The sequence below is a fragment of the Helicoverpa zea genome, chromosome 18, assembly GCF_022581195.2.
Source record: "Helicoverpa zea isolate HzStark_Cry1AcR chromosome 18, ilHelZeax1.1, whole genome shotgun sequence".
In the NCBI taxonomy this organism is placed as follows: domain Eukaryota; kingdom Metazoa; phylum Arthropoda; class Insecta; order Lepidoptera; family Noctuidae; genus Helicoverpa; species Helicoverpa zea.
In genome coordinates, this window is record NC_061469.1 from 1,987,399 (window position 1) to 2,006,666 (window position 19,268).

At 36.4% G+C, this 19,268-nt stretch overlaps 3 protein-coding genes across 4 annotated transcripts in view; 1 reads left to right on the forward strand and 2 right to left on the reverse strand.

Moving 5' to 3' along the window:
- Positions 1-607: 607 nt before the first annotated feature.
- Positions 608-4,755, forward strand: LOC124639002 (aladin-like). 2 transcript variants are annotated; one of them, XR_006985430.1, is made up of 7 exons: positions 608-813; positions 886-1,481; positions 1,750-1,962; positions 2,463-2,614; positions 3,073-3,271; positions 3,813-4,160; positions 4,195-4,755. XR_006985430.1 is itself a non-coding variant. In XM_047176211.1 (6 exons), the coding sequence occupies exons 1-6, from the start codon at positions 691-693 to the stop codon at positions 3,952-3,954; spliced, it is 1,425 nt and encodes a 474-aa protein (XP_047032167.1). In that variant the 5' UTR covers positions 608-690; the 3' UTR covers positions 3,955-4,755. The 2 variants fall into 2 exon arrangements, 1 of the variants encoding a protein (XP_047032167.1); XM_047176211.1 differs by having other exon boundaries at positions 3,813-4,755.
- LOC124639100 lies at positions 4,751-6,475 on the reverse strand. Its single transcript, XM_047176330.1, has one exon. The coding sequence runs from the start codon at positions 6,473-6,475 to the stop codon at positions 4,751-4,753; it is 1,725 nt and encodes a 574-aa protein (XP_047032286.1).
- A 965-nt stretch (positions 6,476-7,440) lies between these two features.
- LOC124638986 (espin) overlaps positions 7,441-19,268 on the reverse strand; it is a 55,289-nt gene continuing 43,461 nt past the window's right edge. The window contains exons 12-14 of the mRNA XM_047176168.1: positions 9,582-9,778; positions 9,062-9,243; positions 7,441-8,782 (exon numbers count right to left, since the gene is read on the reverse strand). Coding sequence (XP_047032124.1) covers positions 8,670-8,782; positions 9,062-9,243; positions 9,582-9,778 — 492 coding nt within the window. The 3' untranslated portion in view covers positions 7,441-8,669. The remainder of the gene's footprint in view (positions 8,783-9,061; positions 9,244-9,581; positions 9,779-19,268) is intronic.

Below are 19,268 nucleotides of genomic sequence, written 5' to 3' on the forward strand. Positions count from 1 at the left end.
GGAACACGACTACTGTAGCTCAGCTGAACTTTATAGTGCGCAAGAGACAAAACCAACAAGATTTTTTTTTTTAAATGGGTTTACTCATAATTTAAATCATCCTCCGAGCCTTTTCCCAACTATGTTGGGGTCGGCTTCCAGTCTAACCGGATTCAGCTGAGTACCAGTGCTTTACAAGAAGCGACTGCCTATCTGACCTCCTCAACCCAGTTACCCGGGCAACCCGATACCCCTTGGTTAGACTGGTGTCAGACTTACTGGCTTCTGACTACCCGTAACGACTGCCAAGGATGTTCAATGACAGCCGGGACCTACAGTTTAACGTGCCATCCGAAACACAGTCATTGGTGTCTAAGATATACTTAGAAAGTACATACAAACTTAGAAAAGTTGCATTGGTACTTGCCTGACCTGGAATCGAAACCGCGCCCTCATACTCGAGAGGTTGGTTCTTTGCCCACTAGGCCACCACGACTTCACTACTTTACTCATAATTTAAATATTTTACATAAATAATTAGGACTTTATTATAACACACTGAACGCATTCATTCTTACGTCACAGATATGGCAATGACATTCCTGTCCTAACATCTGTCAGTGTCGTGAAGTGTCAAAATATTTGAAATTTTGTGATCGCTGCGGTATCGCGCCGGCCGTTTATGACAAACATTTCAATAAAACAAAGACAATGTCTGCTTTTCACGGATTTCCCGAACTCCCGGGGGCAGATGAAATCCCCTTCTGCAAACTAAACGAGGTTTTCTGCTGTGGGAACGCACGATATGGAAATATAACGACGTTTACAAATTCGGTAAGGTTAACTTCGTTTCTTCGCTATTATTTATAGACTAACACAAAGCTTATTAGTTTATTGTTGTTTCAGACAAAAAGCCACCCAGTAATCAACGTGACACGTGATATTCACCACCACAGAACGTCGGACGAGAACATTTCAATGTACATTGACGTTGAGGACAATTTACTCAAGAAAATAACAAGTGTGTGGTACAAACAGGGGTTTTTGGAGGCCCTGGCCGTCGCCGCAGACCCCTCAGTGAACCAGGAGAGCCAGGTGCTCGCCGTCGCCGCGTCATACGTGTTGAAAGTAGCAAATGTGTTCACAGCTTTCAGATACTTTTTACAGCCACATTTGAAGGATATAGGACCTAAAATCGTTGCTAATTACTCTAGGACTAGGAGTTGGGGGAACGGGCCAATAAAATGTATAGCTTGGCATCCTCATACTACAAAAATGGCTGTGGCTACTGTAGATGACAATGTAAGGATATATTGTTCAGAAGTGGCATTTGTTTCTACCCTGAAGTGTAAGGCACAAGGTCATGTGTCTTCATTGAGTTGGAGGCCGTTCTCGGCTTCTGAATTGGCAGTGGGATGTGAACAGGGTGTTATTGTGTGGACAGTGGACCCCAATTCAATGTTTACGAAGCCATCTTCTAGCAATGCTGTGGTTTTGAACAGGTTTGTAGGATAAGTTTCCCTTTAATTGCTTACCTTATTGCAGAATGAATTTTGTAATTTCTTCAGTAATATTTTTTTTTTGTTAAAACATACAATACATGGTTTCTACAACACATGGAAACGGCTATTTCATGGAGAGAATTTTAACTTAAATATGTAGTAATTTCCTTCTACTTCTAGATTACAATTTCTAAATCAAAGTCACTAAAATATTCCTATAAGAAAATATACCAACATTATTTGCCCAATTTCATCTCTTTAATTCCAGGCCAGGCCACAGTCCCGTGACCGATGTGAGCTGGTCTCCCAACGGTGACTTGCTGATCAGCTGCTCAGGTGCTGACACTTCCATGCTAGTGTGGGACGTGTCTATGGAGACTGCGGTTCCTCTACGAAGAGTTGCAGGTGGTGGCATAGTGTTTGCACGCTGGTCATTTGACGCCAGCAAAGTTTTTGCTGCTACTTCTTCTATTATATTTAGGTAAGAAAACTAATATTATCGAGGGATAGGGCGTTACTGACTTCTTGTATCATAAGACTGCTAGAAACTACTAGAAATTAAATCAGCAGATATTTATAAGTTTCATGAGTGAACTTCTAGTTTTCTCTAATTTCCTATGTGCTAGCATATTATCAATTTTATTTTTAATTTGTTGATAAAGAAGGCTCCATACTAACTGCTTATACAGATTCAAAGAAAAAATGCTTTAATTGAAGCTAATCTAATTAGATTACTGCTTATTCACGTCAATAATTACAAAAGGATGGCACCCCCAATAATGCACCTTTTTCACCACCTGACACTTATTGTTAAAAGGTTATTTTAGAATATTGATATAGAAATTAGTAAAATACAACCATCAAACACAACTATGTCAATGTTTGGTATGAATCAATCTTCTACTTAATTATACAATAATATATACCTAATATCCTATATGTGGACATACCTAAACTATAACAAAATATTACAACTTCCAGAGTATGGGACACAAAACGCTGGACGCCGGAGCGTTGGTGCGCTCGCGGCAACCGCGTGGTGGCCGCGTGCTGGGGGCCCGGGGATGTGCTACTGTTTGCCGCTAAGGGAGAACCTATGGTGTATGCCCTTACTAATACTGGGCTTATGAGTGGTGAGTAGACAGTAGTTGTTATGTCAGAGCTTAAGTGATAGACTTAAGCTCTGACATAACAACTACTGTCTACTGGTTGTTTTAAATCAGTCAGCTAAAGTTAAAATCTATTCTGTCTGTGTTATGAAAGGTAGGTTTCTGAATTCCTGTAAATTGAATTTAGAAATGTTTAGGGTATTTTGTTATTTTTGTCATATTATAGAGAATGAAAGTCTGTTAAATGCCTGAAATGAAGACATGTCTATAGAATACCAAAACTGAAAGTAGATGGTTTAATTTGTTTGTACAAAAAATGGGATAATTTATCAGTTTATCCTATTTTAAATTTAAAACTTAATAAATAATCGAACTAGAACTATAAAAAGAAGCCTATATCCTTCCTTGTTAGATGAGATATCAAACACCGAATGATATATTGCTAAATTCATTTTACTAATAGATACATCCTCTTTCTTCAGGCTCACAAACCAGCAAAGCCCTCCCAGTCCTGGATGTAACAAAGGTAGAGCTACCATCAGGAGACTCAGTGGGAGGACCAATACTGGACATGTGCTGGGACCCGACTGGCAGATACCTGGCAATACTGTTTGAGGAGTCACATTTAGTCACCGTGTTTTGTACTACCAAGCTCATGTTGCAGCTTAAGATTACGCCTTGGTGAGTTTAAATATGAGTTTGCTTATGAAGATATCACATTTATTTTTCATTACATAAGTAGATTTTAGTCATGGTTTCACCCGCGTCCTGTGGTAACTACTACTCATCCCCAGATAAAATATAGCTTTTGTTACCCAGGGTTTGCTTAGCTTCCTAACAGTGAAATATTGTTTCAAATCAGTTCATACATTCGAAGTCTGTTTATCCGTTGCATGCCAGGACCGCAGATATGCGCAAGAGACAATATTGATTTTCTATTGTCTTTAAGGTTGCGAGATCGCTTTTAACGATAAGACCGCCCATTGTGTCACCTAAACTTTTAAATATTTAGTTTTGCTTTTTACAATTTTAATTGGTGTACATAATTAATAACTTCCCTGTCCCATGAGTCGTATGTGATATGCACCGATTGTTTAACTATTGTGTCTGCATCGTGGACAGTGAAGTTGTTAAGAATATAGAGGTATCTATCTATCTGTACATACTTACCTACATACGATTTTTTACCCACAGCTATTTACCCAATACTACCTCTTTCCAGTTGCTTCATCTGCGGCATAGAAGCAGAGGTCCCATCGACCATGGCATTTCAAAATAACTTCAGCGAAGGTGCCTGTCTCACCATCGCCTGGTCCAGCGGTAGAGTGCAGCACTTCCCCATCATTTATACTGATACGTATTAGTTTGTTTGTTTGTAGTTTGTGACGTGTGTGTAGGTGAAGTAAGCTTAATAAATATTTTATTTATTTAATACACTACGGAAGACTCTTTTCCCAACTATGTTGGGGTCGGCTTCCAGACTAACCGGAACTATGGAAGACTCACAGCTATATAAAGACTTAAATATAGAAAGAAGTCATAGACGACAGAGAGCCAATTAGAAGTCCTCTAGGGCTTCTAGGCTAGGGCCTCTAGGCTCTAGGGCTTCTATTGCAGGCTCATATTACTTACATAGTCTTTTATGTTCCTATTTGGGACTAAAACGCCTGCTAAAATTTCTTTTTCTAAATAGATGATCAACAATCAAAAGCATTAATTTAGAGGTTATCTGGGCGAATTGAGAAAACTTTGACATTAGTGACTTTCGGTGATTAAACCTGCAACTCACTAGATAAGAAGAAGAAGCAATTTGTTTTTCGCTCAATCATCACAAAAATGCAAGCATTGAATAGTTCCGTTTTTTTGTGAATAAACAGACCTGCAAATGTACCTATTTATTAAGCTTGCTTGTGTTTGAAATCAGAGTAAAATAAGGTATAAGGAAAAAGTAAATCTTGCTTACTAAAAAGATTATTTTGTACACTTGAGCAAAATGTCTTTGTCTAGGTAAATGTCTGACAAAAAAATATATCCTTTTGGACTTACAAAGCCTAAAGGGACAATGTAATAAGTTTTAAGACAGAAATTTAATATAAGACTGCCAAAATGTTTTGTAATATAAAATGTAAAGATATGTATACTGCAATAAAACAATATAATTCAAATGTGATTGTTTCCTAATATTATCGTCTCTTCCTTTGCTTTAGACAGTCTTATTTTTGTAGTTAACACAGACGGCCGAATAGTACTGCTTGTAGATGTTATATGACGTCGGGTAGTGCTTGATGCTTTTGTAGTTTTTGTGACAATCACTTTCTTTGTAGTTGAGCCAAGCGTAGTTCTAGTGAGAGAAATATTATTATACCTCCTCTGTTCAACAGCAGCCAAGTTTTTATTGAATCTGTGCGTCATGTCGCCTTGCCAATTTCTTTGTCTACCAAACCTCAAAGAATCTTTCAATTCGTCATCAAAAGTCAGTTGAACTTTCACATAAATATCTTCAGTGTTTTTCGGCGTGAACGTCCAAGGATTTCCTTGCCTCCTAGCCGAGTTTCTGCTATTGCAAAGCACGAATAGAGTGCAAAGTCTATCATTGAATAGTCTACCAAGATTTTCCATATCCACTTTCAAATTAACGGCTAGATCATCTTTGACCGTCGCAAATAATTTCGTTTTCATAGCTCCCAGTTCCGATTCTAAATTCTTTTTGAGTGTAGCCTTAACTTCTTCTGTAGTAGCCGTGATAAAATCACTGATATGTTGTATGTTTTCTACTTTCTTCTTATTCTCGTCTAACGTGAAATTTTCTACCTGTTTCCTGAATATTTTACTGACCTTCCGTTCTGCGGTATTGCTTATCTTCTCACAGGTTGATAGTACAGTATCTTTGTCGATTTCGATATCTGATTTCACGTCTCTGATGTACATAGCCGCGTAATTTCTAAAAGTGCTAACAGCAGTATCGTTCACATAAGTATAAAAGTTCGTTAGGAATTCTCTGAGCTCATCAGAACATACTTTGAAACTATCACATGCATTTTTCTCAACTACTTTGTTTTGTCTAAGAGCTTGTCTGTTGTCATCTACTTTGATGAGTTGACAACGTATTTTGTATCGCGTAGACAGGTTCAATGTATCATTCATGACGTTGGAGAAGAAATCATGGAATTGTCTCATGAAGTCATCTTCTTTGCCGTGGTTAAACTTGAGAAAATTCATGTATTGCTTCCTTAGACTCATCCAGTCGTCGTTGGATAGTTTTTTTAACTGTGTCATAGATCTTCTTGCGTTCTTTGGACCCTTGAAGAGTTTATTCTTCAATTCTGTCGTGTCTACCGTCTGCCATGTGCACTGTCGTTCTATCATCTGTGCTATCATTTCGTCCAATGTTCTTGTTATAAGCTTCCTCGTAGCTGTCGCTGTTTTTTCCTTCTCAAGCCTTTTCTTTATATCCTGCCTCAATTGTTTGTATTTCTGTATGTTCTTCTGAAATGGATCTTCCTGTTTAACGTCTCTTAATAATGGCTTTTCTTCTTTCTTATTCTTGATCTTCGTTTTTGGTAAGAATTCAATTATAGTTGTTTCGTCATTCCCTTCTAATGTTAGATTGTTTTCGGATTCGACTTTTGGCTTGTCAGATTCTTCACTATCTTGTAGCATCGGTTTTAAAGCAGCTATTTTTAGCCTGATAGCTTTTTCCACCTTAGATTCATCTTTGCTTCTTTGGTTCGGTTTGTTAACCCGTAAGCTGTTTATGTAAGGTCTAATAAATTGTTCTAGAAAACTGGAAATTATGCCCACGTCTGGTAGGCGTCCTTTTATTTTTTCTGAACTTGTTGAAGCAATTAACGCCCATAGTAAAATTGACGCTGAAAATAAAGACATTTGTGTCGTTACTGTATTTGTAGATTTAGTTTTTCAAACGACCGGTTTAAAGTTTTCCCAGTAATTAATCAACTAACTGAACGGGAGAAACCACTAAGTTAATGTTTGATTTTCTACCACTGAAATAAGCTAAGAACACAACATTTTTGCATCAGAATTCCTTAGACCTTTTTATATAAAAAATAAATTCTTAAATATTTCGTACCTCTAAACGTCAAAATAAAATATACCATGACTAAATCTCGATCCAATTTTGATCCATTTTACGACGTCCATAAAATAGTTCCCGATATAATTTTATTGGAAATTTTAATTTTATTAAACACTATTCGAAGAAACGTTTTCGAATTTATTTTTATGACTTCATCACTTGTAAGTTTGGTTTTCAGTAAGACTTGCTAGTTACCAGTATCTCGTGGCCGATATGGATCTGGACTTGTAAACGCTATTATCCCAAATAATTTGGCTGTGCTTTAATTGGGTATACCTCGTTGATCTAGCTATCTCAAGCGCGGCTGCTGTGCACAAGGTCTCGGGTTAATTTCCGGGTCACTTTGTGGGTCTTAGAAACTTTCACAAAGCAGCCGGGAGCGTGGAAGTTTACACCCGAGTATCGGAGCACGTTAATGCCGGTCATGCTCCTGAATTTTCTCAGGTCGTGTCGGATTGTCGTTGGTTATTGCCCGATGGGACTACAGGTGCGAAGAATGACAGAGTGAAGGAATAGGGAGTGCACCTGTGTCCTCCGCAGCTGATTGATCTCCTTATATGAGAACAGCCGCCGTGGTCAATAATCGGCTAGGAGGACATCATCGTCAATTGCATATACGGGAAACATTTCAATGTTTATTACCAACTTATATCCAACTGCAAGAAGCGAGGCCTTTCGTACAAGAGGAACCTGATGTAGCTCGTTTTTCTATAATGTAAAGAGAAGGGAAATAATGATAGAACCAAAACAACGATTAAGCAAATAGCGTTTTATTTAACAACATTACAATAAGATTCAGAAGTACTGAATAAAATCAACACACATAGACAATAGAGGGTCACACTTGCAGAAGCCCACATTTTAGCTTAAACCTAATATTGCAACAATGGTATCACTTGCATTATTATAAAAAAACCTTAAGTACATTTTAATATATAATTTTTATTCATATATTTAATATTTTGGGTGAAAACCTTAATTGTAATCGAATTTTTAAGGCTAGCGGTCGCCTAGCATTTTTTTAATGTCTAGTTTGAGCAAAATGTTTTATTTAAACGTTTATTTCGTCTTAACTTAATGCAGATCTATATAGAGTGGACGGTAAATCTTTATCGAGTATCGATCATTTATTTATCATGTTTGTATTCCTAGATCGATAGAATTCAACATGTTATCCGTGGAGATTTATATAAGTAGTATAGACTTTTATATCGACAACTAGAATATTTAAAACTTGTTTAAAACCGTAATAAGTAGATTTACATTTTTACATGACTACAGTAAAAATAAGTACCTACATCAACCATATTTTAATCGTTAACGAAATTTTATATACTAAATTTAAAATACATATCGATCACTTCCAGATACGTATGAAAATTTAGTTGAAAATACATAAAAAGGTTAACGTCAAATGATAAACAAAAATGTAAGAAAAATATTTTTGAAAACATAAAAAACAAAATACTAAAAAAACTACTTGTTGGAGTTCTACTTTTAGTCTAAATCTACTTAATCGACTCGGAAAAACTTGTTTTATCATCCTTACAATAATGTCGGTTATCAATTAAATACGATACATTTCGCTTAACAATCACTCTACAATTATTTGGACTCGTTATATTAAGTTTTATATTTATATCGAGCAACGAACATAACTTACATAATGGCGTTGCTTCACGAAAACGATACAAATATGACTAAGAAGTAAAAAACTTTAGCCTTTTCAATACCGCTGTGAAACCGCGCGGCGTTGGGCTCGTCGAATGCTCGTTAAAAGGAGTGGAAATAAAAAATAAAATAAATAGCAATAATTACACCCTAACCTAAATAAATTAAATTTTAAACCTCGTTTCTCGTCTGAGCATTGTTTCTTCGTATTTGACTAAGTCTGGGGCTGCGAGGCCTTTAGGCCTCTTGCCGCGCGGTCCACACGCGGCCCTCGCGAGAGGTGGGCAACACTGGCACTGCCTCTAAGAAGGTCTACTCGAGGAGGTTGAGTTTGCTGTTGGTCTTGCGCAGTTGTGCTCGCCAGGGGATTATTTTTGCCTTTTCATCTTCTTCGTCCTCGTGTTTGCCGTTAGATGTGGAATGACCTGAAAGTCCAATTAAAGATGAGGTTAATGTAAAAGTTATAAATTAATCTAATTCGACCACTAGTGGCTATGAGTTACAGATGACAAGAATCAGTGGCTCAATGAACTTTCTAGCTTTACTTAGGGGTTGCCTTTTCAACTCAACTTTCATTCGCAATTGTCAAATGTATTCCGAATAGAGTAGGCAGGAATTTATATAATTGTCATACCTAATCCATTCGGAATTCAACCAAGTCTCAAAAAATAAAATCAAATGTTTTCATGTACACATTTACAAACCGTTACAATGATCACTAGACAGCTTAGCCTCTGAGGGCGCTCGCAGCGGCTGCGCGGGAGTATCGTAGCACATGCTGATGTTGTCTATGGACACCGCTCGCTGGGTGCCGCTCGGGTACACTCGCCATTCGCCGTTCGACTGCCCATTCGTCTCCTCCACTTTCGGAGTGTACAGGGAATTTCTGGAAGAGATATTTGGAAGTTAGGGGAGATCATTATTGAGTTCATGTAATAAGTGTACTATATACTACGAACTAGATAGCGAAACTACGAACCAAAGATGATACATTCTAGAGTCCCATTATTACCTCTTTTAGTTTAATTATTTGTAATTGTTTTGGTTGGTGCCCAACCTTTCCATAATGTTTAACAGCAGGTATGTATAGGAGAGGATCTTACAATGTAATTTAATAATTTCTGTCAGATTATCGCAAAGTGTTACTTTACCTAAAATGATGTATGTTTATCAGCTTAAACATGTATCAGACCTACTCTTAACCCTAACCAAAACAAAACGGACCTCAACCTGCTCTCAGCCTCTTCTCTCCGCTGCAGCAGCTGCCTCTTCCAAGCAGGCACGGCAGCCGCCCTCCTCCTCTCCGCTTCCCCTGCCAGCTCCCTTTCCAAGTCCTTCCTGGCCTTCTCAGCAGCCCTCCTGGCCAGCATCTGACGCTTCCAGGCTGGGATCACGTTCCCAGCTGCATCTCGTTCTGGGACCTGCGCACACCTCTGCCAATCGACCAGCCGTTTTTCACTGTTAAAGCTTGCACAGTCTAATAAGAATTTTAGGAAAGGGGGGGATTTTAGGGGGGTTAAATTGTGGTTGTGTTTTGTTTTTGTAGCCCGTTTTTTTGGGCGGGAAGTTCAGTCTTAGCTTCGGAATTGAAATATCAGTCTTTCGCAACTGGCTACATACATATAGCTTGCTTGAAAATTTGTCTTAGTTAATTTAAGTCATGGTGCATGCTTCTTGCATTTTGCTCTAGCTCGTGATAAATTGCGTCTAGCCATGAATCGCGAGCGCAGTTTTCTATTCCACCGTTTTGGTGTATAGTTTTCGCTGCTTTTTAGCTGCGAAATTATAAAAGGAATTTACGAGACGATATTTAGAATATACCATAGCTCATTGTAAGAGTCTAAGGATCCTCAGCTTGTTGCTTTTTCATTTATGTACAGGATATCAGAGATGAAAAGCAAAACATTATCTCGTTAAAATAAATAAAACGATGAAACAGGAAACTAGCACAAAATCATCTAAGAATTTCGTGAAATCTAGACACAAAAGCTAAGATTGAACTTCACATTCATAATTTTGCGAAACTTTGCCAGATAAAGTAAAAATCCCACCACATTAAGCAAAAGAGACATTGAGCAATCATGACGAATTTTAAATAAGTATCAAAAACTTGAAGTTTTTGTATGCAACAATTAATTTTGAAATAGTTTTTAATAGTTAGACTGTGCCTGCTTTTCTCGTCTCAAGTGGTGCTCACACTGAATATTATCTTTCATGTGAAACGCTATATCTTCGGTAAGAAACTTGAAATTAATAAGATTATTTTTTTGCAAAAATAAATATAATTAGTATGTGCACTCACTCAAGCGTTTAAGGTAGGTATGGAAGAGTGGATGTTGGAAATAAATTCAGTAGTTCCAGACTCGATAACTACGTTTACTACCTACCTACTCTAGCTAAAATAGAAGATAAAAAAAATATATTCTAAGTCCAGTAATTGGGCTACTTTCATCAAATTTTTACTAACCACGACGAAGTTACTTAAGAAAAAAAACTACAAATATTACCCAAAAGTGAATAATTAACTTCGCAAACGGACAGAAAACTTTGTTCCTACCCATCATAATCTTGTATTTTGCATAATGCACCAGAAAAACAGCAGTCCATCAAAGTCGCGGAAATTCAACCATTAAAACTACAATTACTTACTCATATAAATCAATCTTACTAACAAATAATAACACTAACAACTCTTTCCTCGGTTCAATAACTTTCTTTCGTATATGTACACGTTTCATAGAGTTTATTACAACACGCTATTCTCAGGAACAACTTTTGCCGATTTAAAGAAATATGTTAGTACCCAAACAACATGTCTGTTACAGTTGTTTTAAGAAAAATAACGTTTATATTGTCGGTGGACTTGAGCCTTATTGAGAAACTGACCGTCAGTTGCACAAAGCTTCATAAAGTGAAAGATTCTTTTAATCTATTACTGACTCTTTCTTTGTCAACAAGATAAGAAGTGTCAGCAATAGATTTAATGAAGTTTTAACTTTAATGGAGCTTTGTGCAACTGACTTGTAGTCTTCATTTATCCAACTTCGCGAAGAAGTTCCTTTTAACTCCACAGGCGAAAGATCTACTGATAAATAAAAGCTAGTATATACTCTCAACGTATAGTAGGTACATAATGTATAATATGCCTACAGTTATACCTATTACTCGTTACATAACACGCGAGCTAGTGCGGTGACCGTGAATTAACGGGATAGTAGCTACCAGAGTAACGCTTGATGATGTGAAAATATGGAGATAAGGGTGTGTTCGAGTATTTAGAAAATGTATAAATTTACATATTTTTAAGCTAGGAAGTAACTTGTTGTTTTCAAGTTTGGAAACTTCAAGTCTAAAGTATTATTGTTCCTGCCACTTGCTTCTGGTCTGAGCGCTTTAGACAAATGAATTGATAAGTTCTACGTCAGTTGACAATTATGTGTATTGACTAATATTATGTAACATACTAAAATCTTTATAAAGCAAAATGTGACAATATACACATGGGTAAATTAACAAGACCATTTTTAAGCATAGGCATAAAAATTGTTTCCTAAAATGCCATCACCAGCTGTCTGGCTGTATCTCAACTTTGTCGGGTCGGCTTTCAGCCTAACCAGATGCTTGAAAATGATTTGTCAAAGTTACCACACAAAATTCAAACCACCTGCCATCAAAAATACTTAAATCTAAATAGTCATCACACATCATCAGGATCTATTTTTAGAGAACAAAATGCTCATACAAAGAAACTCGATCACTTTCGACAATCGAACAGTCAAGTTTCGTATGAGTCAACCACTCGTACCCATAAAATAAACGGTTTGAAGTGTTACCACTTTCAAAAGAAATCTAATTCAAACACTGAGCTAGCTTATTGCTTATTGCTTAGTAATCGTGTATTGGCTATGGATTATATGAAAGTTGTGTGTTTTAGCTCTGAAGATCTAGAGGAAATTAGCTCGTGTTATGATTTCTTTGCAGTTTGAACGAAATAATTACGTAATTTTTCTCTTCTTAACAAAAATATGTCTATGCAAAATGGAGGAATTTCATATCGATTGACTCATATTTGAAGCAATCTTAAACTCTAACTAAAAATGAGATATTTTTCTGTAGATTAATTGCCGGAAGAGCTTATTTACTTATATGAAAATATTGTTTCTAGTTACGACGACAATCTCTCTTCTACTCTATTGACCGTTGTGGCTGGACTGTCAACTGGAGGGGTGCCCCTAAAAACATACAATGCTATAGGAACTAGGAACAATCCTTAACTCTTTTAAAGAATATGGTCCTAATTGGCCCACGAAATCCACACAAACTGACAAACACTTTAATTCAAACAATAACTTACGTACAAGACAGAGACTTAAAACATTTACTTTTACAAAAAGACAGAGGCAATAACTTTTATCTGCGTAATGAGTTAATGACACTAATTATCTCGTGAATTAGTGAATTCCGTGCACGAATGTGACGTTATTAGCATAAATCTGTTAATTACTTGTGAACAATCTGGCAATGAGCTGTTTAAAAACTGAGGAAGAATGTAAAATCGCATTAATTAAACACTTGAATAGCTACGTACTTGAATGTATGTATGATAACAATGTTTTTGTTGTTTGTTTGTCGGTTTTAGATGTACAAGTAGGGGAAATACTTGATAATTGGAATCGTGAGCTTAAAGTCTGATAAGATTTTAAAAACTCTGGTAAGAAGCTTTTTACTTTTTCAAAGGCTTGGTTTCAGAAACGCCCCGTCCCGTGGGAACTACTTCGCGCATACGGGTAAAGCCTAGCTTTTAGCCTTCCTCAATTAATTGGCTATGTAACAATGAAAGAGTTATTCGAATCCTGAGATAAGCGCTTTCTAGCATACGAATAAACACTCTTCACCTTTATAATATTAGCATAGATGTTTACCTTGAAGGTCAAATATATTCGTCATTTAATTATTTGCACCTAATTATGCAAATAAAAGTCATAAATATTTAGAAAACATATTCTTACGAATTACCTAATTAGATATTCTCACATAAAATCATTCATATCATCTGCCTAGCCTTTTCCCAACTATGTTGGGGTCGGCTTCAAGTTTAACAGGATGCATACCAGTGTTTTACATAGAGCGACTGCCTATTTATCTAAAATATATCTGATCGGAATTGTATGCCTACAAAGCGACACTAGCTTCTAAAATGATCTTTAAATGTACCAAATAACCTTGCATGTCATCATTTAGATAATAAGCGATAGATTAGAAGGTGCGAAATATACATACAAAGGCTTGTTGGAATAAGCCTTCTATGCAATATTTAAGTAATCAGAGTTTGTCACGAAACTAGGTTTCAGCCTACACGTTTTTCCTTTAGATTACATTTATAAAGCCTACTATTACTGAATCTTAAATAACGAGTGAATAGTTTAACAGTGGATTGCACCATGTAACTGTGACGATAACCGAACTATTTTCAATTTTCATCAATACCTATACGGCGGCGTCAAGGATATGCCTGGTTTTGGTGGGTGTAAACTTACCCTAAAAAATCGCAACTTGTTCTAAATGTCAAATGCATTGTTTTGGCAATTTATATTGCTACGATTTATATTATTAGGACTATCTATTCATTCATGTATCTATTGGATATAAGTATTATGGATAAGCAGTGTGCTATTTGTAAAAACATTATTGTGCTCATGTAGAATCGTTGTTTATACGGACAAATGTTATCGGTACTCAGACTAAATAAAAAACATTGAAAATAATTCAATAGAGAATAAAAGGGAATAAAATTAGCTTCAAAAATTACCACAAAATAACAATAGCTAATTCAATTCAATCCAATTTAAAGAAGCGAAGTGAAATTACATAAAATTCAGTTAATTATTAACAATATTTTGAAAAGATTAAATATAAAACGTGACAGTGCGCACGACTCGGACCGGCGCAAGCGCAGAGAAAGCGTGAAAACTTATACACCGCTCAGTTTTTTATAAAAATATAGTAATTTTTCATTCAAATGTTGCTAATTGATATACAGGGTTGCCAAAAATATAGAAAGGTGAATCTTTTCTAGAAAGAATAGCACCAACTTTTCCTTTCTAGCTGAAAGATTTCATCAAAGGTTTTGATAAGACAAAAGTGGCTGTAAATGGTTCTTGGTATAATTGATATAAATTATTCAATATTATTTGTATTCATTGCTGAACACAAGCCTAACCCTGAATAATATCAAGTGAGTGACATCAAATATCATACGGTTTCTAAAACCACAGCCATTTATATCATGGTTATCCATGTTATCAAATGTATTCGACTAATAATTTCACTATGGTTGTAGACTGAAAAATAAAAAAAAATATAGACCAAAAGAAAAACTGGATAGATTGTATGAAAGACGAAATGGCTGGAAAGAATGTTACTTGTGAGATGACGTCGGATAGAGAAGTATGGTATATAGGACATGTTACGTCGACCCAAAATTACAATTAGAATAAAGAGGTGTAATAATGTAGGTTACGATAAAAACAGACAAAAAAATATAGATAAAACCAAAAAAAAAGGATATTGATTCCCATTACATAGATACGAATGTTTATAAGATAACTATGTTATAGTTTTTATGTGATAAATGCGTGCATGTTGTCATTTGCATGATGTTATGGGAATGAAAGTGAAATGCCGCTGTTACTTCGCGGAACTTGTAAGAGTTTTATGATGGAAGCGGGTTACGGTAACATTGAAAAACTATTAGAACACCAGTGTTTGAAATCATGTTTATATTACAACCAACTTCTGTAGACGGTTTCACTCGTTTTCTTAGGGCACTACTTCCTGTATCAGGATATAAAGTAGCCGATGTATAATTTTAATGGATAAGCTACATTCATTCATCATCAGCCTATCGCAGTCCACTGCTGGGCATAGGCCTCTCCAAGTGCACGCCACTGAGATCGATTTTCGGCTTCTCGCATCCAGCTACTGCCAGCCGTCTTGCGCAAGTCATCACTCCACCGTGCCTGAGGACGTCCTACACTACGTTTGCCGAGCTACATTACCTACTGCTAAGTTTCATCAAAATCTAATCGGTAGTTTTTGCATTAGAGACACAAACGTCCATACATACTTTCAAATATAGCTTACATATTTTTGTTTGTCCGAATAGACATTTACACTTCAGGCGTCGTACTAACATTCCATACTTCTTTTAACTTACTTTAACAAGACAAACAGTATAGCCAACAACTGTAAATAACACCTTTCTTCATCATTATTCATCTCACGGACCGTTTCAAGACATTATCTTGTAAAGGAGCATCAATTTCACAGTGCTCATGATAATTTGCAGTCGTTAGGAACCTGATGTGAAGTGATATCATGAAAATCTTATTATTGCTGTGATGCACTAGATAAGTGGAATATGTTAGGAGGAATGTTTGATGGTAGTAACCTGTCCCATAAGTGGTGGAAATGTTTGAGGCAGGTAAATCGTGGAAACTTCGAGAAATCGTCAGTTTTCTTGCGCAAGAAAACAATAGAACATAAATATAGTGTTTTGATTGGTATTACAGTACGATTTATGTTTGTGGAATTACATCCATCCTATTTGATTTGTTTGTTGAATAAACTCTTTCTTCGACGAGACAAATGCTATCTGACCACAATCAGACATTCATTGTATTATCAAACTTGGCTTTCCATCCTAACCTCTATAAACGCTAAATCAAATTATGTATAAGATGTATCTTAGATGTGAATCTACATATGTATGCCCTTATCGCAATTTTTATTTTGGCCCATATTTTGTTGAAAAGGCATTATTTTTTCTTCCTATCTGCCTGACGTCTCCTCACAAATAACATTATTTCCAGCCATACCTATCGTCTTTTACACAATCCATCCATCTTCTTTTAATGTCGTCTCTTTTCTATATATCCGTTTTTAAGTATATAAAAATACTCTTAACCACGGGCCCATTACTCTACTGAACGGTTACGTTACATCATTGCATTAATTGTATCGCTCAAAAAACGGTCCCAACCGCAAACTGCAGACCGCAGTACCGCCACTGTTTTAGCTACATAAGTGAAATATTACTGTTCATACTGTATTTCATGTTAAATAGCCTAAGAAAATCAGGTTATTTTATGAGAAGAAATATGCTGTAACTGCTGTTGGTTACATGGATGCAAAAGTCGGTGCATTTGCAGTATAACTGACCTTTTTATGCAATTAGCAATATAGGGTGAAGGGTTGACGTTTTAGGGGCTGTGTTTTGTAGATTTTGACTTTCAATAAGTGTGTTTTTTTTGTGCAGCGATGTTTGAATAACTGAATTTGAGTTTAGCCTTCTAAATGTGAAGTCTTGGGAAATCTATTAAATGACAGGAAAATATGGTTTAGATCACCTAAAGTATCAAGTTTTAATAAATCATCATCGTGCATCTACCCTTATCCTAAATACTTTGGAACTTGGCACTTCCCTTTCTGCTCTGTCTAAAGGCTACACACAACGCCAGCGGCCGTGCCGGGCCGGCATAAATTTCCTGCTTGCATATTGCTGCTGATATGCCTCTCGGCACTGTGTGTGTGCGCCTCTCACCTTTAAGTGAGCCTATAAACGATCTCCTGCAATAAAGGAGTGATCATAGTTGAAAACCCCTAGGCAAGTGTCATCAACACAATTCATTGAAAACATTACAATGTCCATCTTATAATACCAAAATGACTGACATAACATGACCAAGTACTTTCTCTATTACAATACTGCACATCACAATAGGTACAGCATCCGATCTACTAATTATGCCGGTCGTGATCTCTTAGTGAATGGCAGATGAGAACTCGCTATTGTTCAGAACATTGACAAAAATAGATTTGCCTTTCTGATTTTGTGGCTCCATTATTTATGTTTAATGTTTAACTTTGCAATTGTTTTTGTGCATCCTCTCTCATACATTAATATTGTTACGACTTCGTTTGATATAGAGATTGATAGATTGCTTCGAGAACCTGTTTCTTTTAACTTGATAAAATATCAGACTGACCATTCCAAGTTACGCATATCACCTACTTGTTTTTAAGTTGGAACAAAATCTCATTTCATCAAGTTATGAATTCATTTTACCTACAACCTACTCCCTTTTCTCTATTTAGAAAATTATCCCACTGTATAAATTAGAAGTGCTTTAACGACACAGTTCTTCGACCCTTTCATCAAAAAATACCTTAAATTTCTTCACCAATAAAACCTTAATTGGACCAACTAATTACTGATACTACAAGCGCAACACATAATAAGTTTGCAACAACTTACATCAGAGCCGATGTCGATACCATTTCGCGGTTCGACAGCATTTTGTTCACGTTCTACATTAAGTATTTGTGTGCATACTGAGGAACGGTGAACCGTCCATACAGAAGAACGGTGAAGAGTCCTAACAATGATCGGTGTGTTTTTGCTAGATTTGAGACGGTCTACCGTTTCAGATGACTTGGTTTTTGTGTAAGGTGTTCTTTACTTTTTTTTGGTGCTTGTAGGCTAACTTAATAGTGTTAGAAATAGCTTTTTTGATGGCTGAAGATTCACTATACTTTGATCATCATCGTCAACGTCATGCTCCTTCTTTATTTTATTTGGGGTCAGCGCAGCATGTTTTTTTCTTGCATACTCTTCCCTCTGCCACAGATACTTTATAGAGTCACCTTCTACATGTAATATATTCCTTCTGTTTATGAGATTCAATGCTCTCCGTTTTGGAGTGCAATAGAAAATCATCTGTTATTATAATATAATGTATTTCTTAATATTGCTTAGAATGGCATTTGCTTGGAGAAGAATCTAAACATCAATAATTTAAATATTTAAAACATCTAGAACAACAAAAAAAAAAAACAACCGTGACGAGTGACCTTAGAATTAGTTTCAGATACCATTCTTTGACCTTTACTATCTAATCGATAACTTTAAGTAAATATCTGAAGTCAGAACCGATTCTGACATTGACAAATAGTCAGGTCTTAACCGTGACATCCTAAAGTATTCAAGACCATATTTACAAAATATTTGTATCTTTTTATTGTTTATTAATTGCACCTAATAAAAGCCTGAACGAGTATTAGTTAAACTTCTAGGTATTTCTAAATAAGGCCACGTGCGACACGGCTCATTGGTGCATATAATTATAATAAGCTTGCCCTACAGCATACAGAAGTTATTGACTTATCACCAATAGTATTTAGGAAACTTCGTTGACGAAGGAACAGTTTATGTATCCTACGTATAGTGGGTAGGGACGACCAAAGAAACGATGGATCGATTGTGCGGAAGTCGACATGGCTAAAAAGGATGTTACTTGTGACATGACGGCAGATAGAAGAGTATGGAAGAAGAATACATGATGCACCGACCTCAAAAAAAATATTGAGATAATGGCAGGAGGATGATGACTTCATGCATCCTAACACAAAAGAAGATTAACTACATAGGTACATTTTTTCTCCGAACATTCCTCACATCCCGAGCCTTTTCCCAACTATGTTGCGGTCGGCTTTCAGTGTAAGCGGGTGTAACTGAGTTACCAGTGTTTTACAAGGGGCGACTGCCTAACTGACCTTCTCAACCCGGACAAACCAGTAGGTACTCCTTGGTTAGACTTTCTCAAAACGATATAAAAATTCACTACAAATTTTGTTACCGACTGTACGCTGCAGAGTTTCGTCAAAATCGCGACTCATGCGCATTTCACGCCTATTACACATTAGACGAGCGTTTGCAGAGATAGCTATAGACTAGAGTGGGGGAATTGGTTTACTAGGTTAGATGCATCTCTTGGAAATGCGTACCGTACGCAAGTCGTGATGGTATGCCTTGCAAATGCACGTTGCTGATGATGCATCGATGATATGGTT